The 21741-nt window shown below is 53.5% G+C and overlaps 3 protein-coding genes and 1 long non-coding RNA gene across 9 annotated transcripts in view; 2 read left to right on the top strand and 2 right to left on the bottom strand.

Moving 5' to 3' along the window:
* Positions 1–291: 291 nt before the first annotated feature.
* On the bottom strand, positions 292–4505 carry MRPL2 (mitochondrial ribosomal protein L2). Its single transcript, XM_019985567.2, has 7 exons — positions 4323–4505; positions 2545–2713; positions 1653–1794; positions 1428–1543; positions 1242–1352; positions 891–964; positions 292–547 (listed from the first exon to the last, which is right to left on the bottom strand). The coding sequence occupies exons 1-7, from the start codon at positions 4416–4418 to the stop codon at positions 335–337; spliced, it is 921 nt and encodes a 306-aa protein (XP_019841126.1). The 5' UTR covers positions 4419–4505; the 3' UTR covers positions 292–334.
* A 131-nt stretch (positions 4506–4636) lies between these two features.
* Positions 4637–18892, top strand: KLC4 (kinesin light chain 4). 6 transcript variants are annotated; one of them, XM_070778011.1, is made up of 17 exons: positions 4682–4745; positions 5554–5638; positions 6327–6608; positions 7576–7806; positions 9343–9424; positions 10482–10692; positions 11122–11209; positions 14321–14422; positions 14653–14826; positions 15140–15239; positions 15445–15497; positions 15677–15747; positions 15929–16037; positions 16626–16766; positions 17031–17146; positions 17471–17534; positions 18422–18892. In XM_070778011.1, exons 3-17 carry the CDS (start codon positions 6351–6353, stop codon positions 18470–18472), a joined length of 1851 nt encoding a protein of 616 aa, XP_070634112.1. In that variant the 5' UTR covers positions 4682–4745; positions 5554–5638; positions 6327–6350; the 3' UTR covers positions 18473–18892. The 6 variants fall into 6 exon arrangements, with proteins under 6 accessions (XP_070634114.1, XP_070634112.1, XP_070634115.1 ...); XM_070778014.1 differs by having other exon boundaries at positions 4728–4745; positions 5559–5638; XM_070778013.1 differs by lacking the exon at positions 5554–5638 and having other exon boundaries at positions 4637–4745.
* LOC139178954 (uncharacterized) lies at positions 15152–21178 on the bottom strand. The gene is made up of 3 exons (XR_011563388.1): positions 20847–21178; positions 15646–18324; positions 15152–15266 (listed from the first exon to the last, which is right to left on the bottom strand). It is a non-coding gene; the product is annotated as an uncharacterized lncRNA (long non-coding RNA).
* Positions 20114–21741, top strand: part of PTK7 (protein tyrosine kinase 7 (inactive)) — a 64300-nt gene continuing 62672 nt past the window's right edge. The window contains exon 1 of the mRNA XM_019985565.2: positions 20114–20382. Coding sequence (XP_019841124.2) covers positions 20304–20382 — 79 coding nt within the window. The 5' untranslated portion in view covers positions 20114–20303. The remainder of the gene's footprint in view (positions 20383–21741) is intronic.

Genomic DNA, 21741 nt, shown 5'->3' on the forward strand with positions numbered 1-21741 from the left:
CCTCCTCTCCGGCGCCGCCCTTTCCTCTTCCTTTTGGTCCCCCTCCTTCTGCCACCGGAAGTACCTGCCCCTCTAACCAAAGTCAGAACTGGAGACGACTTTGGAGGTCATTTACTCCCTCTCCGTGACATATAGTGGGATTGAGGCCAGGGGGCGGCTGGAAGTGAGAAGGGGGGCCGGCCCCAGTCCTCGCCCTATATTTTCCTTTCTCCTCCCCCAACGGTTGTTCACTTCCGTCCCCTCCAACACCTGTCCAGTAATGTACCATCCTCCCCAGAAAAACCAGAAACGTTAAAAAAAAAAATTGGGGCCATTTTATTAGAGTCCAGGAATATCAGTTTTGGGCAGCAGCTGAGGGCAGCTTCACGTAACTCTTCATGGGGGGCAGCGGCCGGATCTTTCGGCCTGCCCAGCCCCCCTTGCGGTGCCATCGCCCACTGTTCGGCCTCTTTCCCAGCCAGCGGTTCCGCCCAGCCTTGCCGATGACCCGTTTGTTGTGGTCAACGTTGGAGACTCGGCCCACTGTGGCTGTGCACGTCTCCAGCACCTGATGCAGAGAGCAGATGGAGGGGAATGCACCATGCGGGGAAAGAACCTGACACGTTGAGGGTAGGGACTCTGGGGAACTTCTCAAACTCAAGGAGAGAAAGGGAGAAAATACGGGAAAAGTACAACATAACTGAACCCGAATGCAGGTCCTACAGTAGTTGAGAATGAAAGGCACTGCTCCCTACTGCCAGCCCGACAAGGCACACCTGGTCACATGGCAAAAAGGACAGATCTAGCTCCAGGCACTTCCCAACATAAAACACCTGGGAGCTATCCTGGACAGGTAAGGTACATTCCAAAAAATTCCTCCTGTACTGACCCCTCCCACCCCCACCACGCACCTGCATCTGCCTCTTAGAGGGCAGCTGGATAATGGCTGTCCCGTTCACCTTCCGTAGCAGCACGCCACAGGTCCCTGGGGAAGGGAAGAAACAGCTGCGACCCTCCACAAAGCAGGAGGTGGGAGCCACCACCCCACACACTGCCCTTGCTTTCCCTTTGAGGAGTAGAAACAGTGAAGCAGGAGGCATATGTGGTTTTAGGTCAAAAACACAACCACCTCTTCAGCCTTGTTTTCCCTCTTTTTCTCTGCCAGTGGACGAGATGTGGGCCCATGGGTTCAGAGAGCTGCAACCTCAAGTACCCCCTGGCCTTTCAAACTGTAAGATCCCAACAAGTTCCTTTCTTCATACCGGCAGCTCGGATATACTGGGCCCCGCGGCCTGGCTCACTCTCCACATTGTTGATGAGGGTCCCCACTGGCAAGGCCCCAAGAGGATGGGCGTCCCCTTCCCGAGCAGCAACTAAAAGACAGAATTTCGTCAGCACCAGCACCCTTGAGCCTCTCAGCCCACACACATCTGGTGGCCATCACTCACCTGCCATTCGGCCTATGTGGTCAGAGTTCAGGATTGTGTCTCCAGCCTTCATGTTTTCTGTGGCAATGATCCAGCGTTTCCGGTTGCCCCCAGCAACCAGAGCTATGTCTGCTGACCTGTGCAGAGTGAGGGACAGGTAAGCAAACCACCTAGGCAGCCTCACATCTCCTGAAAAGCCACAGAGCAGTCAGCCAGCCACACCACCACTTCACATCCCAAACTTGCCTACAGGGATCATAGCGGACAACTATGACCTTCTCCTCAAAGGGTCCTGGCTTGGATTCCTGCTCGGGCCGGAACCGCAGAAAGTCAATCATTCGATAACGCTGCTTGTGGCCCCCGCCAATACCATGCACCTGGATACGGCCTGTGGTCAGGATAGCACAGGATCATGACCAGGTCAGATGAGTCAGTTCCCAACACTGGGAACAGACACATCCTAGGCAGAGGGCAGTGCTTTCCCAACATTACAACACAAGCAGAAAATGATTAAAATTTGCATAGCACAATGGGGTAAGTGGGAGTGAACACCCACGTGGAACCTGGTAAAAACACAATTACAGGGGGTGCTTCCCTGCTGGCTCAGTGGTAAAGAAGCTGCCTGCCAATGCAGGAGACAGGAGTTTGATCTCTGGTCTGGGAAGATGCCACATGCTATGGGGCAACTAAGCCTGTGTGCCACAACTATTGAGCCTGTGCTCTAGTGCCTGGGAACTGCCACTACTGAGCCCACATGCTTCAACTACTGAAGCTGGAGCGCCCTAGAGCCCGTGCTCCACAAGAAAAGCCAAGTGGCCCCAGCTTGCCACAAGCAGAGAAAAATCCTGAGCAGCAACAAAGATCCAGTACAGCCAAAAATACTTTTTGAAGGGTGTGCAGGAAAATGTCATGGAACTTCCTGAGTATGTCCAGTTTTCTTCCATTACCTACCTTTAGGAGCACCGGCTCTTTATGTTGTTTTCTATTCTATTCTCTCACTCTTACACACATACTACATGCAGGAGGAGTCCAATAAATGCTTTTTAACTACATTCCTCTGCCTGTATCAAAATACAGGCCAAGGGTCCTACCATGTTTTTGCTCTTTACTGCTGAAATCTTCTTGCCCTTGTTCTTACCTGTGTGGTTTCGGCCCCCAGACTTCCTCATCTTTACTGGCATAGTGGTATACTTCGTACGACTCTTCCAGGACACAAACTTAGCACTAAGGGCCACAGAGGTAAGGAGTGGGCGGCTGGGAAGCAACATCGACGCAGAGGGCAGCTGAAGGAGGACATTGTTTGTCACCTAGAAATAAACAGAAATCTTTTTCACTTGAAAGCTAATTGAAGGAGAAGCCTCAGAGAGCCAAGGGAGAGGGCACAAAGTTTAGCTTGTGGCTTCCTTCCTCCTGGAAGCGTCCCAGACCAGCTACCCCAAAACTCTACCCTTCACAAATACCAGTTCAGAATGCTTATCTAGGTGCATGTGTGTTGATCACCTCTCCTCATCTGATCCTCTCACCTCTGAAGTATTTCTTCAGTGGAATGTTCTCCCCTTGGTGCATCTTCTTCCAAATTTGCCTCAAAACTCTCCTCTAAGAAACTTTTCCTTCCTTAAACAACTACCTTCTCCAGTGCTGGTTAATTCCTATATATCTATGTACCACCATCAGCACCAATGCCTTCTGCCCATTTTGCTGCATGTTTCTGAGAATTTTCCAAATATGAATGTAGGGGAGAGATCATTTATGTCTTGTTCCCTACTGTTTTCTCAGCATTTACACAGTAGGTTGGTTTGGTTTTGAATTTGAAGTACACATATGCCAAACTCTACCATCAGTCTGAAAGGTCCAGAGAGGGTAAGACTAACTTTCCTGTAATCACTAGTTACCCAGGTCAACAAATTGGCACTTGCCATGGGTGCTTGCCATCTACCTCTACAAGGATTAAATCATGTGCTGCGGCAGTTGCTGACCTCCAACACCCCCTGACGGAGCTCAGGATGGAGAGCAGAAATGAGGCACCTGTGTTCCCAAAAACCTGGCATGACAGATCTTCAGATAATTAGATATTCTTGGAAGCTGATTTTTATGAGCCCAATTCTTTTATCTCTTCTTATCGAGAAAAACACTAAAATTCTTCATGCTGACAACTGTTTCTCGTGACTAGCAGAAGCTTCACAAAACCAGCAGAAACATTTAAAAAAAAAAACCTGTGCTTGATTGCAGCCCACTCCCCCTTTACCAAAATCACATACATACTGTCCTTCCCTTCTGCCTCTCTGGAGCAGTTTCTCAGAGCTATCTGGGGTGTCATCTCCTGGGCTGCAGTCCTCACATTTCCCCAAATAAAACAACTCTCATGACATGCATTTTTTTAAGTCGACACCCTTGGGAACTTTGTGATATCTTCATGTTAGTCTCCAATTCTCGGTTATCTTGACCTTAATTCCATAATCTCAGCAGTAACTCATCCTTAATGGTTATAATAATGGTTAAGAGTCCCGGCTCTGAAACCAGACTGCCTAGCTCCAATGGTTGGTGTATGACCTTGAACTACTGATGTATTCTCATATATAAACTGGGACTGATAATAACTGTAAATGGTTAAAAGGGATTCACTTATTTAAAACGTTTATTATGCTTGGCTTATAAGAAGACAATAAATGTAAGTTACTGAAACTTGTGCTTTTGTCTACAAATCACTTCACCTCCAATATCTCGTTTGAGGACTCCAGTGACCCTGTGAGATAGCAACACTTAGGAAGGAGAAAGCTGAGGCTGAGCGTGACTTATTAAAGGTCACGGGCCGATGTGACTCCTAATCAGACTCTCATCTCCCACCTCGATTCTCCTGGAGGCCCCTCTCCGGCAGCCGGAGTGGAAACAACTACATTCCCGGGTAAGATGGATTACCTGGGCGGCCGGGAGCAGGCTTGGGCCGGGGACGGCGGCAATCCGGGGGGTCAGGCTCAGTGAGCCAAGAGCGCGGGTCACTACCCGCAGGGCCATGAGTTTGGCCAGATTCGGGCGTGCTCAGGACGCCACCATCACCTTTAGCCTGGCCGCCTGGCGCTGCTGGATGACGCTAACAGGTCCCCCGTGCCGTCGCCCCAACATGACGTAAAAAGAGGCGGGCCGAGAACCCGACACAAAGCAAGACACACACCTCCTTTCCTTCCTGAGCATAGTATAGCCAATCCCGGAGCGACTCTTGGGTCGCGTGACTAAGGAACAGGTCCCGCCCCTCGGAGCCGTCAAAACAATTGCCTCGAGCGGCAGCCATGATAGATTTAAAGGGGCAGTACCGGCAGGAGCGGCAGCCAGACCAGACTGCGGGTGAGTCTTTGAGGGTACCTCTGGGGCTGAGAGTTGAGGTCCCGCTACCTCTTTGCTGCATTCCCGGAGAGATGAACAAATGAGCCCCTCGGACTGAACTCACAGAACTCCAGACTCAAAAACTCCGCCCCCCGCGATTCTTCCCGCCCCTCGGCATCCAGACAGACGGACAGACGGCCTGCCCCGCCCCCTGTCTACCGACTGACTCAGAAACCTCGGGATTGTCAGGCCCCAGGTCTTTGCCCGCGGCGTGGACCTCGGTCGCCCACCCGCATCTTCTGCCGGCCCATTTCTGTCTATCCCCACCCTGGGCCTCAGGGCAGGTCGACAGCCTGGGACACTTCTCCACCGCAGTCCCAGGCCCGGGAGATCAACTCCCAGCACCGCGTTTCCCTGCTATTCCGCAGCTGCTCACGGACCTGCCATTTTCCCCTGCATCATCGGGCTTCTGGGAGTCACCCTAAGGTGACTCCTTTCAGAGTCTGTTAGTATGTGGTCATAATAGCACAAAGCCATAGAAGTGACTGGGCTAGGAGTGACCAGGTCTTCCTTCTCACCCGTTCCCAGACACGCCCCTTGCCGCAGGTCTCAGACTAAATCTCACTCCCTTCTTGGGAGAAAATAGCTCCCCAGGCTTGGAGTGGGAGGTTGGCTTGGGGAAGGAGGAGGGACGTTGGTCGTCTTTGAAGACCTGTAGGCAAGGGAGGGAGGGCGCTTGTCCTGGGTGGGGCTCCATGCCAGGTCCTCTGGGTGGCTGTGAAGTGGTGAGGGAAGGGGTGGGAACGCTGGACTTCTGGACTTTGGGCAGGGCAGATCCTTCTGGGTCCCTGGCTGCTTGAACAGAGTTTCTTCCGGGCTCCTGCCTGAACGCCACAACCAAGGGCTCTACACAGGTAAGAAGACTTCAAAGATGAGAAGCAAGGCCCTTTTGAGGAAGTAGGAAGACAGCCTGGAAGAAACAGAGCTGACCAGGCATGGAGATGCTGGGCTTAGCCCCGCGGGTGACTCAGCCTGAACACCTTGAGACTCTAGGCCCCTCTCATCTGGGTCCTGCAGCTCCTCTCTTTTTCGTCTCCCTCGCTGTCTTGATTTAACTTTGAAACTTATTCCTTCCCCTTTTTGGAAAACACTGCAGTATTTTCTGCATACCTGCTGCCTGCTTTAACTCCATTGCCTCTGCAGCTCTATCAGACACCCTCCGTGTTGTCTGTGGTGCTGTCTCTCCTGATTCATTTTCCTAACCCAAACTCTCTCTTCTCCAGGTCCTTTGTTGTTGTTTTTAATTGTGTTAATTCTAAATCCTGCTGCTACTTCTCTGCACCTTTGTTCTTTCTACAGTTTTTCTTCTTTCAAGTCAATTCCTTTCCCTCTGTCTTTCCCACAACCTTAGCTTTGTGTCTAGTGTTACAGGCTGTCTGCTCACTGGCCACTCTCCCTCCAATTAAACTTCAGGGTCCCGCTACCCCCACCCCTGCTATGGTCTCTTGTCCCTTCACTTGGATCCCTACCACCCTCTAATCAAGGCGCACAGCCACTCTTTCCTAATCTTTATCCCAGCTGAGCTCTGTTATTTCTCTGTAGCCCAGGCAAGGTCCCCCGGCCAGGATGTCGGGCCTGGTGTTGGGACAGCGGGATGAGCCTGCAGGGCACCGGCTCAGCCAGGAGGAGATCCTGGGGAGCACCCGTCTGGTGAGCCAGGGGCTGGAAGCTCTCCACAGTGAACACCAGGCTGTGCTGCAAAGCCTCTCCCAGACCATCGAGTGTCTGCAGCAGGGTGGCCATGAAGAAGGCCTGGTACATGAGAAGGCCCGGCAGCTGCGCCGTTCCATGGAAAACATAGAGCTGGGGCTGAGTGAGGCCCAGGTGAGCAGGAGGAGGTGGTGCCAAGTGGCCCTGGGTAGATGGAGGAGCAGTTTTCTGATTGGAGCTTTCGGGTTGTTTGGGATCCTCTTGTCCTAGCCGCTTGGATTCATTCACCCAATAAATATGTATTAAGTTTCTACCACGTGCCAGACACTACTGTCCAGATACATCACTGAATAAGAACAACCATAAATCTTGGCCATCTTGGAGCTTACATTCTAGCTGGGAGAGGCAGGCTTTAGACAAATAAATAAATGATTCAGTATGCCAGAGTGATAATCGTTAAGGACAAAAGGATAAAAATCAAGCAAGGAAGGGGGTTGGGGTGTACGGGGAGAGGATGCAGTTTTAGATAGGGTGGCCAATAGGAGCCTCACTGAAAAGGTGTCATTTGAGCAAAGAATTGAAGATGAAGGAACGAGTCACACAATAAATGGGGGAAGAACATCCGAAGCACCGTGCAAAGGCCCCGACCTGGAGCCTTACCGGTGAGTTCAGTGAAAGGCCCGCGTGGCTGCTGGACTGTGAATACAGGGAAGCAAAATAGAAAATGAAGTTGAAGAGGCAGTTGGGGTGGGGACAGATCACGTGGAACTGTAGGCCATCATAAGGACTCGACTTTACTGTGAGTGAGATGGAAGCTATTGGAATGTGTTGACCAGAGGAGTAACGTGGTCTAACATTTTGAAAAGATTGTCATCTGGCTGCAGGGTTGAGAACAGACTCTAGGGGAACAGGGGCAGAAACAAGGAGACCAGTGAGGAGGCAATTACCGTAATCCAGCTGGGAATTGATAGTGGCTTGGCCCAGGCTAGCCCTGGAAGTGGTGAGAAATTTGATTCAGGGTATGTTTGGAAGGTAGACTCATCACTACCCCACCCTACCTCCGGGTCTTGCCGGCTCCCCTCCCGCCTACCCCTCAACTCTCCTAGCCGGAGCCCAGCGCTCACAGGATGTGCCCACCTAGGTGATGCTGGCTTTGGCCAACCACCTGAGCACAGTGGAGTCGGAGAAACAGAAGCTGCGGGCACAGGTCCGGCGGCTCTGCCAGGAGAACCAGTGGCTCCGGGACGAGCTGGCCGGCACCCAGCAGCGGCTCCAGCGCAGCGAACAGGCCGTGGCTCAGCTGGAGGAAGAGAAGAAGCACCTGGAGTTCCTGGGGCAGCTGCGGCAGTACGACGAGGATGGGCACGCTGCGGTGAGCATGCGCAGGACAGCTGGGCGTCACCACACGCACAGGGCCGTGGCTGCGTCATCCTCTCGAGGACCAGCAGCCCTGCCCGACCTGCCCCGACCTGGCAGGATTCAGGTCCTGACCCCAGCTCCAGAGGACAGCAAGGGATAAACCAGTCACTCGTTCAGTCAAAATTTGATTAAATGACTGCTATGTGTCAGGCGCACTCTGCTGGGGTGCAACAGTGAACAGGATAAAGTTCCTGCTCCCATAATAATAGATTTTTGGCATTTGGACAGTTCCAATTTAGAATCCTAAGCGCTGTAGGTAGGGAAAACACAGCCCAGTCGAGCAAGTCCTAAAATTTGCTCTCGAAATGTATGGAATTTAACCTTCACGCAGCAGGCATTTATATTTCTCTGTGCCTTAGGCAAGGCAAGATATGTGTCAGATCTGAGAAGCTACAAAACAGTTCCTGCCTTCTCGAGCTTATAATGTAGCTGTAGGAACAAGGCTTACGTGTGAGAACATGTATGTGACAACCCAAAGCAGCCAGTGCCCTGTGCTGAAGGAGAGGTTCAGGCAGTGTGGGAGGAGTCCCAAGGAGATAGGTTCGTAGGGGCCGGGATGGATTGAAAGATTCACAGAGGAGGCGGGGTAAAGGGATGGGTAAGATTTAGGTTGGATTATTTTATTTAACTGGATTAGGAATTGGGGTGGATTTTGATGGTCTATGAGGGAGAAGGGGGAGCTCTCTAGACCAGGTGTGTGTGTGTGTGTGTGTGTGTGTGAGTGAGTCGTAAGGCACCAGGGCTGGAAAGGTGGCCTGACCCAGGGACAGAGGGATGATTTGACAGTGGGTCACCCTGGTGAAGCTGGGAAGGAGAGTTGGAAGTGTTTGTACAAGGCTACAGTGCTTGTTGGGGTGAAGCGTTTTTGCCTGGTATGATAGCAGGTTGACAGAACTGGGCATTACGTCCAGAACAAGCGATGGCAGATGATGGACGCTAGGCAGAGCTAGACACTCTGGGTACGAGTCAATAAGATAGGACACACCCCTGCCCTCAGGGGAGACCGGACAGACATGTAATCAGCGTAAACACATGGGGATCAATGCAGGACTATAATTACCAGAGTCGAGGGAGAGAGAGATGGCGGGTGAGGGTACTTAGGAAGGAAACTCTCTGGATATGAAGGAACGGAAAGTCATGAGATTTTGGCTGAAGCATCTCTTTGGAGTTTTTTTTTGTTGTTGTTTTGTTTTTGGCTGCACTGCATGGCTTGAGGATTTTAGTTCCCCAACCGGGGATCAACCTGTGCCCCTTCCAGCGGAAACTTAGAGTCTTAACCACTGGACTATCAGAGAAACCCCCATCTTTGTTTTTTTATGAACACGAGAGGCCTAGGCTTGGCAGAACAGATGCTGGCCTTCCCAGGGGCAGGGACAGCGACAGGGAATTTGTCCTAGACCCCACCTGTCAATGATGTCACGGTTTAGAGGGGGCTTGAAGAGGCTACCAGGGCTATCTCATCTCAGACATGCTGCTGCTTCCCTTCCAGGAGGAGAAGGAAGGTGATGCCTCCAAGGATTCCCTGGATGACCTCTTCCCCAACGAGGAGGAAGAGGACCCCAGCAATGGCTGTGAGTCTGCCTCTGGAGTTGGAGGGTGAAGTGGGGGCAGCAATGGGGCTGGTGAACACAGGATGCTCACCATCCAGGAATGGCTTATGCACTGCCTCTGGAGATGGGCTAGGGACCAGTACTTTGATTACCTCAGCTTCCCCCTTATTCGTCAACATTTATTAAGCACGTAGCCCATGCCAGGCACTGTGCCGGGCCCCAGGGAGTCCAAGATGAGAACGACATGAGTCTTGCCGGTAAGGAGCTCACTCAAGGCTGGGAGAGTGCCCCTGGAGTGAAGAGCATGAGCTCCTCACGGGAAAAGACCAGGTCTTTCTTACCTTTGTATCCCTGGTGCCAGCCTTCCTCAGGATTTCTGAGTAGTTGTTTTTTTTTTAATTGCGCTGGGTCTTTGTCCTTGTGCGCCGGCTTTCCTTAGTTGTGGCCAGTCAGGGCTGCTCTTCGTTGCAGTGCTTGGACTTCTCATTGCAGTGGCTGCTCTTGCTGCGGGGCACAGGCTTTAGGCACATGGTCTTCAGTGGTTGCAGCACTCGGGCTTTAGAGTCAGGGCTCAGTTGTTGTGGGGCATGGACTTAGTTTCCCTGTGGCATGTGGAATCTCCCCAGACCAGGGACTGAACACGTGTCCCCTGCACTGGCAGCCAGATTCTCATCCACTGTACCACCAGGGAAGTCCATTGAGTAGTTTGTTGAATGAATGAGTGAGTGAGTGAACAAATGGGATTGTGATGGGCACAGAGGCAAAGAGGTGAGCAGAGCAGTAGCAGTTGAGGGACTTCCCTAGTGGTCCAGTGGCTAGGACTCTGAGCTTTCACTGCTGTGGGCCCAGGTTTGATCCCTGGCTGGGGAACTAAGATCCTGCAAGCTGTGGTGGAGCCAATAAAATTTTAAGAAAAGAAAAGAGTAGCAAATTGAGGCAGGTCTCTTGGCCGGCAGGGAGCCTGGTGGGGGTTGGTCACAGGCAGGGAGAATGACCTTAATGGGGAGGGGCGGGCGGACAGTGGAGGGAGAGCTGGTGTCATCTGAGGGAGTCTCTGTCGTCTTCTGCGATGGGGTAGTGTCCCGTGGCCAGGGCGCCCAGCACAGTGGCTATGAGATCCCGGCGAGGCTGCGGACACTGCACAACCTGGTGATCCAGTACGCAGCCCAGGGTCGCTATGAGGTGGCTGTGCCGCTCTGCAAGCAGGCGCTGGAGGACCTGGAGCGCACGTCTGGCCGCGGCCACCCCGACGTGGCCACCATGCTCAACATCCTGGCTCTGGTGTATCGGTGAGTGCTGCGTCCTCTCAGGAGCCTGCCTCCAGGCATCGTTCCACCTTGACCCGCCTCTGGCTCTCATTCCTCCTCTCCACAGGGCACCTCTTCTCCCCCCCACCAGGGGGCTTCCTTGTCTCATGCTTTTACACCTGAGCCCTTGACCTCAGAATCCTCACCCCTCGGGCTTTTGGCTTCTCCTGTCTCTCCTCTGGGGAGGGTCTTTGTCTCTGTCTCTTGTGTCCTGTGCCTTTGGCCTCCTCCGGGCATGGCCACTCTCTGGGGGTGGGGTGAACCCCTCTCACTGCTCCCACCAGGCTTCCTGTCTCCTCATGGCGGGGCTAGCCCCTAAATGTACCTTAGCTGTCCCGAAGGGAAGGAAGTACGGAGATGGCTCAGCGGCAGAGTTTGGGCTAACCCCTTGTCACTTCTGTGCTCTTACAGGGACCAGAATAAGTACAAGGAAGCTGCGCTCCTGCTCAATGATGCCCTCAGCATCCGGGAGAGCACCCTGGGCCGGGACCACCCCGCTGTCAGTACTCCTTGCCCTCCTTGCCCTGTGCTTCCTCCGCTTGTCCCTCTGCTGCCCTCAGCCCACTCCCCGGGGGTCTCAGGAGCGAGGCGTGGGGACTCTTTTCTCCTACTGTCCACTCATCGCAGTGGTTCTCAGCTCTCTCAGACCCAATATCTTCTTTTTAAAAAAAATTTTAATGGCAAAATAATTGCTTTCCAGTGTTGTGTTAGTTTCTGCTGTACAAAGGCATGAATCAGCCATATGTATACATATATCCCCCTTCCTCTTGAGCCTCCTTCCCACCCCTTTAGGTCATCACAGAATACACAACTGAGTTCCCTGTGATGACTCCCTCTTATAATGAATATTTTCCTGAAATTTAACTCATATAATGTAACCTACCTACCTGTATAATTTCCTCAAAAGTTGAATGATACTCTATTAATATGAGAGAAACTATCTAAAATATAATAAGATATATAATACTTTACAGTAAAGCAAAAATATAGTAACAGTTGTGTTGAGTACAGCAATGTTAGAAGACACAGTAGTCTGATATACAATGAATGAAAAAATTTAGATATGAAAGTCGCTCAGTCGTGTCCAACTCTTTGTGACCCCATGGCCTATGCAGTCCATGGGATTCTCCAGGCCAGAATACTGGAGTGGGTAGCCTTTCCCTTCTCCTGGGGATCTTCCCAACCCAGGGATCGATCCCAGGTCTCCTGCATTGCAGACAGATTCTTTACCAGCTGAGCCACAAGGGAAGCCCTTTAGATGTAGAAGAAGTAAAACTAGTAAGTCTTTTATGTAAAAGTATGTACTAGGAATGCAAAGTCAAGCGGGCCTTAGGAAGCATCACTGTGAACAAAGCTATTGGAGGTGATGAAATTCCAGTTGAGCTATTTCAAATTCTAAAAGATGATGCTGTTAAAGTGCTGCACTCAATATGCCAGCACATTTGGAAAACTCAACAGTGGCCGCAGGACTGGAAAAGGTCAGTTTTCATTTCCAATCCCAAAGAAAGGCAATGTCAAAGAATGTTCAGAGTACTGCATAACTGCTCTCATCTTACAGGCTAGCAAACTAATGCTCAAAATTCTCCAAGCCAGGCTTCAACAGTACCTGAACTGAGAACTTCTAGATGTTCAAGCTGGATTTAGAAAAGGCAGAGGAACCAGAAATCAAATTACCAACATCCATTGGATCATAGAAAAAGCAAGAGAGTTCCAGAAAAACATCCACTTTATTAACTATGCCAAAGCTTTTGACTGTGTGGATCACAACAAACTGTGGAAAATTCTTCAAGAGATGAGAAAACCAGACCACCTTACCTGCCTCCTGAGAAATCTGTATGCAGGTCAAGAAGCAACAGTTAGAACCAGACATGGAACAATGGACTGGTTCCAAATTGGGAAAGGAGTACATCAAGGCTGTATATTGTCACCCTGCTTATTTAACTTCTATGCAGAGTACATCATACAAAATGCTGGGCTGGATGAAGCACAAGCTGAAATCAAAAGATTGCTGGGAGAAATATCAATAACTTCAGATAGCAGATGACACCACCCTTATGGCAGAAAGCGAAGAACTAAAGAGCCTCTTGAAAGTGAAAGAGGAGAGTGAAAAAGCTGGGTTAAAACTCAACATTCAAAAAACGATGATCATGGCATCTGGTCCCATCACTTCATGGCAAATAGATGGGAAAACAATGGAAACAGTGAGAGACTTTATTTTCTTGGACTGCAAAATCACTGAAGATGGTGACTGCAGCCGCGAAATTAAAAGATGCTTGCTCCTTGGAAGAAAAGCTATGACCAACCTAGACAGCATATTAAAAAATAGACATTACTTTGCCAACAAAGGTCCGTCTAGTCAAAGCTATGGTTTTTCCAGTGGTCATGTATGGATGTGAGAGTTGGAATATAAAGAAAACTGAGTGCTGAGGAATTGATGCTTTTGAACTGTGGTGTTGGAGAAGACTCTTGAAAGTCCCATGGACTGCAAGGAGATTCAGCCAGTCCATCCTAAGGGAAATCAGTCCTGAATATTCACTGAAAGGACTGATGCTAAAGCTGAAACTCCAATACTTTGGCCACCTTATGAGAAGAACTGACTCATTGGAAAAGACCCTGATGCTGGGAAAGATTGAAGGCAAGAGAAGAAGGGGATGACAGAGGATGAGATGGTTGGATGGCATCACCGACTCGATAGACGTGAGTTTGAGCAAGCTCTGGGAGTTGGTGATGGACAAGGAAGTCTGGCGTGCTGCAGTCCATGGGGTCACAAAGAGTCGGACACGACTGAGCAACTGAACTGAACTGAGCTGATGTACTAGGAAAAGGACAGAGTAGGAGTTCCCTGGTGATCCAGCGGTTAGGACTCCGTGCTTTCACTGCCAAGGGCCTGGGTTCAATCCTTGTTCAGGGAACTAAGATCACACAAGCTGCATGGTGCAGCCAAAGTAGTAGTAATAGTAGTATCAACAATAAATAAATTTTTTAAAGTTAAAAATGACATAGCAGAAACATTGGCATATATAAGATTAAAATCCAGTGTTGGATTAAGTAATAATAGACCAGGTTTCTTTGTGACAAGAGAAAGAGAAATGACTTTAAATAGGGTCAGCATGTAAAACAAACGCTAGGTGTGTCAAAGGAAAGAAGACGAGACATAAGGTATTTTTGAAAATGAGCTGGCTGGAAAAGAATTCCTTGTGTTATGACATGTGATAGGGAAGGATGATGTGTCTCAGGAAGCATAACTCCTGTCTTGATATCCCACCAAGTGTCAAAGCTTATATTTAGTGTTTGAGTGTCTGGCAGGGCAATCAAAAGCTGCCTGAGCTGTCCTGTGCAGGCACCACATCTGTAGCATACTTGATCCCCCAAAGGTATTAGTGCCCACAGAGTTTATGGCAACCAAAGGAAACCCCGCCTCCAGAAATGTCTAAAAATCTCCTTTGAGAGTGAGACCACCCCCGTGGGGAATCTCAGAGCCTTGGGGGTCAGCACTTCCCGCCCCCCACTCACCTGTGGCTCGGGTGGCAGAGTCGATTTGCGAGCTGGGCAGCATGGGGCCTTGCTGTTCCAGGGCCTTTGTCTGATGGGGACAGGCCTGTCTTCCTAGGTGGCGGCCACACTCAACAACCTGGCTGTGCTCTATGGGAAGAGGGGCAAATATAAGGAGGCGGAGCCGCTGTGCCAGCGGGCACTGGAGATTCGAGAAAAGGTGCCTGTGCCCTTCGCCTGACCTTCCCTGTTGCGGTGACCCCTCCTCCCCCGTCTCTCTTCTGATCTACCCTTTTCCCTTCACTTTTTGACTCACCCTCCATCTTTCCCTGTTCCCTGTTCCTTCATTCCCTACCCCCTGCTCCCTGTGTGGGTGCGCGCGCACGCACACACACACACACACACACACTCATAGTCACAACCATCTGTGTCTCCTTTGCACCACTCCAGGTCCTGGGTACCAACCACCCGGATGTGGCAAAGCAGCTAAACAACCTGGCCCTGTTGTGCCAAAACCAGGGCAAGTACGAGGCTGTGGAACGCTATTACCGGCGGGCACTGGCCATCTATGAGGGGCAGCTGGGGCCGGACAACCCTAACGTGGCCCGGACCAAGAACAACCTGGTGAGGGAGGGAGGGGCAGACGCAGTAGGAGGAGGGGAGGGGTGCAGTCTGGTACACGGCCTCATCGCCTTTGTGCCCAGCTCGGGGGCTGCCTGTGGGTACTGAGGGGTCTGGTCCCTTCCTGTGGGAAGGCAGAAGTTCAGTAGCCTCTCAGGAGTGGAGTGGGAACACCCTGGACCCTGCAGCTGGACAAGGAGGGGCTGAGGAAGATCTCTGGGGAAAGTCATAAAGAGACCAAGAAGTGGAAATGCCAGGCCTGGCTGAGACTTCGTCTCCACCTTTTGTTCCTGTGTTTTTGCCTTCCCGCCCCCAGGCTTCCTGTTACCTGAAACAAGGCAAATATGCTGAAGCTGAGACTCTCTACAAGGAGATCCTGACGCGTGCCCATGTGCAGGAGTTTGGCTCTGTGGATGGTGAGTGGTGAGGGCCTGGGTGGGGCGCTGCAGGGAGGAAAGGAAATGCAGACCAAAGGTTGGTGGGGGGAGGGTTGACCACAGTGGTTCCAGGGGGAGCCAGACCCCTGTAGTCCCATGCTATTGGCCTCTGGGTCCTGGATCCCTGCTTAGTGTCCAGCTCTGTTCTCTAACCTCGCCACCCCATCCCGTGTATCACCCCCAGATGACCACAAGCCCATCTGGATGCATGCAGAGGAGCGGGAGGAAATGAGCAAAGTGAGTTAGGGGCCCAGGCTGGGGAGGCGGGGACTTTCGGGGCCTCTGACTTATTACTGCACCAGCCCTAGCTGCATGGCGCCTTCCCACACCCAGCCTGTACCCCATCCCTGTGCCAGCTTGTATCCCAGCATCTCTGTACATTCACCTCTGGCTTTCCCTCCCGCTCTGTCCTGCAGATCCGGCACCGTGAGGGCAGCACACCCTATGCTGAGTATGGAGGCTGGTACAAGGCCTGCAAAGTGAGCAGGTGAGAAGCCGGCATGGGCTGGGCGTGTGGGCTTCACGCCCTCTATTGGCCCCAGATCCCCCCTCCTGGCCCTTCCCCTGCTTCCCGGGGACCTTCCCTCAGCCTTGGCTCTACTTCCTCTCTCTCCTGCTTGTTTCCTGAGTCCATCTTCTCTTCCTTCCCTGGTCACCCCCTGCCGCAGCCCCACAGTGAACACGACCTTGAGAAACCTGGGAGCTCTGTACAGGCGCCAGGGAAAGCTGGAGGCAGCTGAGACCCTGGAGGAATGTGCCCTGCGCTCCCGGAAACAGGTCAGGGACCAGGAGGGGAAGGAGGCCCAGAGGTGGGGCCCTGGGGACAGGAGCGGGGACCAATGAGGCTGCGTGTGAGTCTCTGAAGAGTAAGAGGACAGGCTGAGGAGGAAGACCGGAGAAGCTGGTGAGACGCTCTTGTGGTTGTGGTTGTTTTTAAGTGTGTTCTTACCCCTCACCTGCCCTTTGTGGTTAGGACTCCAAGTTCAAGGTTCACTTCACTAAATGGAACTATTAACAGGGAAAGACCGCCTTTTGACAACGTGAAGAATCTTGTGAGGAGGGGCATGGGCGCCGTGGGTGAAGGGACTGCAGTTGAGGGAAGCTCTGAATCAAGAGTTTCTCAAATCACAGGTCTTGACTCACTGGGTCCTGAAATCAATTCATTGTGGGCCTTGGCTAAAGATAGATGTGTGTCTCTAACACATTGCAAATAGAAAAGGTGAGTGTCTCCTTTCCAGTATGTGTGTAATCAGAAGTCGCAAGGGAAACTCTTTCCTTTGTTGTGGCTGGTAGTGAGAAAAAGTTTAAAGTCCCACCCTGAGGAGTTCAAAAGTGGGAAGTCCCAGTTCCTTCCTTTCCTTCCAGGGCACTGACCCAATCAGCCAGACCAAGGTGGCCGAGCTGCTTGGGGAGGGTGACAGTGGAAGGACCTCCCAGGAGGGCCTGGGGGGCAGCGTGAAATTCGAGGGAGGTGAAGATGCCTCGGTGGCGGTGGAGTGGTCAGGGGTAAGTCTGATCATCGCCCCTTGAACTCTCCTGCTTCTCCTGCTGGTGGTGACGACAGGCTCTGAGCCCACAGGATAGGAGGGCACCTTGTCCTCATCCCAGTCCAGTTAGCCTATCCCTCGCGGGGGCCTCTCTGCAAGCCAGCTGTTGACAAGGCTGGGCTTCTGGGGAAGGGGCAGGTGTCCGGAATCAAAGGCAGGAATAGACTCAGAGCTCAATCTCCCTGGGATCCCTTAGCCTCTGTTCCCCATCCCTCTCTGCCAGGATGGCAGTGGGGCGCTGCAGAGGAGCGGCTCTCTGGGCAAGATCCGAGATGTGCTTCGTAGAAGCAGCGAACTCCTGGTGAGGAAGCTCCAGGGGTCCGAGCCCCGGCCTTCCAGGTATGCACTGAGACTGAGATACGGCAAAGTAGGCAGGGCTCTGGAGAAGTGTCTTGGGAAAGAAACAGGGAGGAGGTCAGTAGGATGGCCATGGAGAGAGGGTGGGAAAAATAGTGCCCCGGTGCGGGGACAATACCTAAGCAGATGCTGGTGACTGAGGAAGACTAGTGTGTGTGTGTGTGTGTGTGTGTGTGTGTGTTGGGTGGGGAGGTCAGATGGTGAGGAGGCAATGACATGAGTATGTGTGGTGGTGCCCAAGTGTCCCAAGCTTTAGGGTCACCCATGGGAAGAGAAGAGGCCTCAGTTCTTTCTTTTCCTTTGTAGCAGCAACATGAAGCGTGCAGCCTCCTTGAACTATCTGAACCAACCCAGTGCAGCGCCCCTCCAGGTGAGAGCAGTGCTCATTCAGTGCACTGTGGGTGAGAAAGAAGGGACAAACCCAGTGGGAAGGGGGGGAGTCACCTGGGATGAAATCTCTGTCAGGGGATTGGAGGTGGGCAGATAGGAATCAGGCAGACAACTTGTTGGGGGTGGTGACCCCCAAGGGACACTTTTGGGCCAGAGATAGCAGAAATAAATTAATCAGGAGGGGAACAGGAATTGATGTTCTCTTAACGGGTACTTTAGAATTATGAATAATTAAGGAATGATTTGGGGCTTCAGTGGTAAAGAATCCACCTGCAATTCCGGAGCCACAGGAAATGTGGGTTCGATCCTTGGGTCAGGAAGGTCCCCTGGAGGAGGAAATGGCAAGCCACTCCAGTATTCTTGCCTGGAAAATTCCATGGACAGAGGAGCCCTGGTAGGCTACAGTCCAGGGGGTTGCAAAGAGTCAGACACAACTGAACGACTGAGCATGCACGCACACGGGGAATGATTCGGGAACACTAATTCTCTCCCCCTATAGCCACCATACTCCTCACCCTGCAGAGTCAGCAGTAGATGAGAAGGGAAAAGGGGAAAAAAAAAAGTATTACCTCATCTCCATTTGAGAAAACACAGCAATGATATTTTAATGGGAAATGACCACCTGTATCAGCACATTCAAAGTATATCCCCGTATTCATGTGGTTCTTCCAGGTATATTCTCCACCAGATCTTGGCCTTCTGGGAAGTCCTAGCAAAGGCAGCACAAGTCCTAGAGCTTGAGGTTGAGGTTCCAGTTTCCATCCTGGGTCCTGAGAGAGACCGTAGCCGTGAGATGGACAGACTCCAGGGGACAGTCTTTGGGAAGCTGGGGTCTGTGGGCTGATGGCTTGGTGGTGTCTGTTTCAGGTCTCCCGGGGCCTCAGTGCCAGCAGTATGGACCTCTCTTCAAGTAGCTGACATTCAACTCACGCCCCACGTCTGCTGGGTCCCCCCACAGCCCTCACAGCATTCCCTGTTGCTCCTGGCTCTTCCAGCCCCAAGGTGGGACAGTGAAGGGGGAGCAGTTAACCAGAAGATTGCTGCTGCCCTTAGGGTCTCAGCCCCCTCCTCAGGAATCCCCTTCAGGAAGGACCCTCAGGACATCCTCCCCCCACCCTGTGGTCCTCTAGAGTAGCTAGCTCTACTACTGGGGCCCCCAAAGTGGGTAACAAGCAGGTACGCATCTCTGAGATGCAGCCTGCTGCTGGCTTTTCTGTCAGAGGGCTTGGGGCTGGCCAGCCAACCTGCCTTGCCCTGGCCTCTCTTGTTCCCTCTGCTGCCTCACTTCAGGTCCATGTATTTCACTTTTCTTAAATAAAAGAATCAGGTAACCACTGAGCCACTTGAGTCCTGATGGAGAGGGCAGGAAGCAAGGGTTGCGTCGGGGCCCTTCACAGAAGGGAGCAGGGTAGTGATGGATGGGGCAACAGGAGGAATGTTGCTTCTTGGGTCTCTCCTCTCTTCCTTACCCTGTTTGTATCCTCTCCAGCAGGGCCTGCAGGAAGGCATATGGGGGAAGGGGGAGGCCCACAACCCAAGGAGAAGGTGCTGTGGACTGGCTTGTCAGGGACATGTGGCGGCCATGTGGCAGGACCCTGGAGTCCTGGCGCCACTGCTCCCGGCCTGTGAGGCCCTCTGTGGCGGCCCCTCCTCCTCCCAGCTGCTTGGGGGAAGGGAGGTCTAAGAAGGCCTGGGGGGCCCTCCGGAGCCAGAGGGGGATGAGGCACTTACTATCCATCCCCTCTCAGCAGATCCTGGAGGCCCAGCAGCAGCTGGGGCCCATCTTCTAAAGCTTGACTCCTCCTGACCCGCCTCCTACACCCCTTGCTGCTTTCACAACAAAGAAAGAATGTGGGGGTGGTGGCGCTGGGGGGTGGGGGGTGCCTGGAACAAGGGCGGTACTGGGCCTCCCCACAGCTGGAGACTTGGCCATGCCTTGACATGGCCCAGACCGCTGGAGATGGACTTGGGATGAATTTGTCAGTTTAACAGCCTTCAGTCCGCCGTTCAGAGAGCCCAGTTTCTCTCTACCTTTGGGTTCCGATTGGTCCAGAGCCAAACCAGACCCTCATCATGCACTGGACCCCAGGCTACCTCTCTCCTGGGGCTCCACGGTAGCTCCAGTTTACCTTGCTTGGGGACACCAAGGACACCATTCTGTTCTAGATCTTCCTCCAGATATCAGGTTGCTGCAAAGTGAGCCAGAGCCCACCCTTTCCCCTCCCACCAGAGAATTTGGGGGAACTATTGGCCAGAGCCCTCAGGAAAGCCTAGAACCAACCATCTTCCCCAGGAGCCAAGGAATCACAAAAGTCCCTTTAGGTCCCCTGAGTGCCTGCACACGAGGTGGTAGGCGCAGCGTCCGCTCTCCGACCTCGCTCAGGTCCCCACACTCCCCCGGGTCTCCTCGACTCCATCCATTCTTCATCTCCAGACCCCTCCCCCAACTACGAGCTCCTCCCCACCACGGCGGGGAGGGGGCGTCGAGGGGGCGGGGCGCCGCGCGGCGCCCAGGCGAGGAGGGGGCGTCATGGGGCGGGGCTTGGCGGCGGCGGCGGCGCGCTAGGACTCGGAGGTACGGGGCGCGCGCGGCTCTAGCTCAGGACGCCTCGGGCTCGGGCTCGGGCTCCGGCTGTGGCTGCTGCAGCGGCGCCCGCGCTCCGGTGCGCTCGGCCTCCTGGGCCCGCAGGGGATCGCTGACCGCGAGCCCGCCGTGCTCCCGCGCGCTCCCTTCCCCGATCCCACCGCGATGGGAACCGCGCGCGGAGCCCCGAGCAGCCCCTGCCGGCTGCCTCTGCTCAGCGTCTTGCTGCTGCCGCTGCTGGGCGGTGAGTCCCGGCGAGCTGGGGAACCCCGGGAGCCCCGAGGGCCGAAGAGGGCACCGGGGAGGTGGGCTGGGGCGGGGCAGACACCGTGCGTGGGTCAGGGGCTCGCTGGGGTTGCGGGGAGAGGTCCTGGCCGCCGGGAGGTGGCGAAGCCCCCGCGCACTCGGCCGGGGCCCCTCTCGCCCCGCGCCCGCGAGGACGCGTCTCTAGCCTCCCCAGAGTTTTCCCGGCCTGAGCCGAGAGTTTGCTCGGGAACTGCCGGGAGTTGCCGACTTCCCGGGCTCCAGTGTCTCGTTTCTCTGCGGGAGAGAAACGACTACCTCCCAGTTAGGGGGTGCAGCGCGGTGGTTGGCGGTGGGGGAGGCGGGGTCTCCCTGGCAGGCTGAGCCTAGGTGAGGGAGGCCGGCCCGGGGTCGGATGCGGGACCGACCTGCGGTGCGCGGGGCGCACGGAGCTTTGTTACCTACGCCGGCCCGACGCTCCCGGCTTCCCTCCTCCAAGTTCCTGGGTGAGGCTGGATCCCGGACCGCCCCGATGGCGAGGGCGGAAGAAGGGGAAGAGTGAGGGGCCGTCCCATCTCCAGCTCCCTGGCCCGAGCCCTGAGCCCACTCCCGACCGGAGTCGGATCTAGGAGCTGAGAGTCCCGGGCTGTCGCGGTGACTAATGTGTGAAGGCCGCTGCCAAAATCGGGCATGGCCGGCCTGCAAAGGTGCGGACGGGGTTGGTTCTGTCTCTTTCCTGAATTCTCATTCTCTCTCTCCCCAGCAAGGAAAGAAACTTTCTTTCTACAGGCAGAAAGGCAAAAAAAGAGTTCATTCTGGCTTCTTGTAGGGCCTCAGGCTTTTGATGAGGGTGTGGCCGCTATCTCTAGGGCCGACTGGACCCGACCCGCTTCTCGCCCGTCCCCACCCCCGCCTTTATTTCCTGACTTGGTCACACCTGAGAGTCCTCACTGAGGTGTTGAAGTGCTTCGGAGCAAAGCGCCAAGCTACCCGCACACCCCCAAACACTCTGGACTGGAAGTATGCCTCCCCGCCCCGTCTGGTCCCCCCTTACAAAACCCAAAATCCTTGGCGATGATCCTCGCAGCAGCCCTCTCTGGGGAGACTGTGTCCAGGAGACCTGGTCCTAGCTTATCACTTTCCTCCTCCTTTGAAGAGTGGCCACTGGGAGGCTGGAGGTGGGGGGTGGGTGGGTAAAGAATTGCCTTTTCTGAGGTCTCCCTGGCCTGCCAGCTGTTGAGGGGGCTTAGTGTTGATGGACTTAACATCTCCCCCACCCCTGGTTGTAAAAGGAGAGGTAAGAACAAGTTCCCTGAGTTAGTAGGAGGTGTTCCCTGAGCCGTCCTGTGTTCCTTCTGCT

Source organism: Bos indicus, chromosome 23 (genome assembly GCF_029378745.1).
Source record: "Bos indicus isolate NIAB-ARS_2022 breed Sahiwal x Tharparkar chromosome 23, NIAB-ARS_B.indTharparkar_mat_pri_1.0, whole genome shotgun sequence".
NCBI lineage: Eukaryota > Metazoa > Chordata > Mammalia > Artiodactyla > Bovidae > Bos > Bos indicus.

Bases quoted from the DNA above. Each gene is read 5' to 3' on its own strand.
- MRPL2 (XM_019985567.2), bottom strand. From the start codon at position 4,418: ATGGCCCTGCGGGTAGTGACCCGCGCTCTTGGCTCACTGAGCCTGACC. The intron at 965-1,241 runs GTATGAAGAAAG...TCCCTTCCCCAG, and splicing joins CCAGTATATCCGAGCTGCCG to GGACCTGTGGCGTGCTGCTA. The intron at 548-890 runs GTGCGTGGTGGG...TCTCTGCATCAG, and splicing joins CCTCTAAGAGGCAGATGCAG to GTGCTGGAGACGTGCACAGC.
- KLC4 (XM_070778013.1), top strand. From the start codon at position 6,351: ATGTCGGGCCTGGTGTTGGGACAGCGGGATGAGCCTGCAGGGCACCGG. The intron at 16,767-17,030 runs GTAAGTCTGATC...CCTCTCTGCCAG, and splicing joins TGGCGGTGGAGTGGTCAGGG to GATGGCAGTGGGGCGCTGCA. The intron at 17,535-18,421 runs GTGAGAGCAGTG...TGTCTGTTTCAG, and splicing joins CCAGTGCAGCGCCCCTCCAG to GTCTCCCGGGGCCTCAGTGC.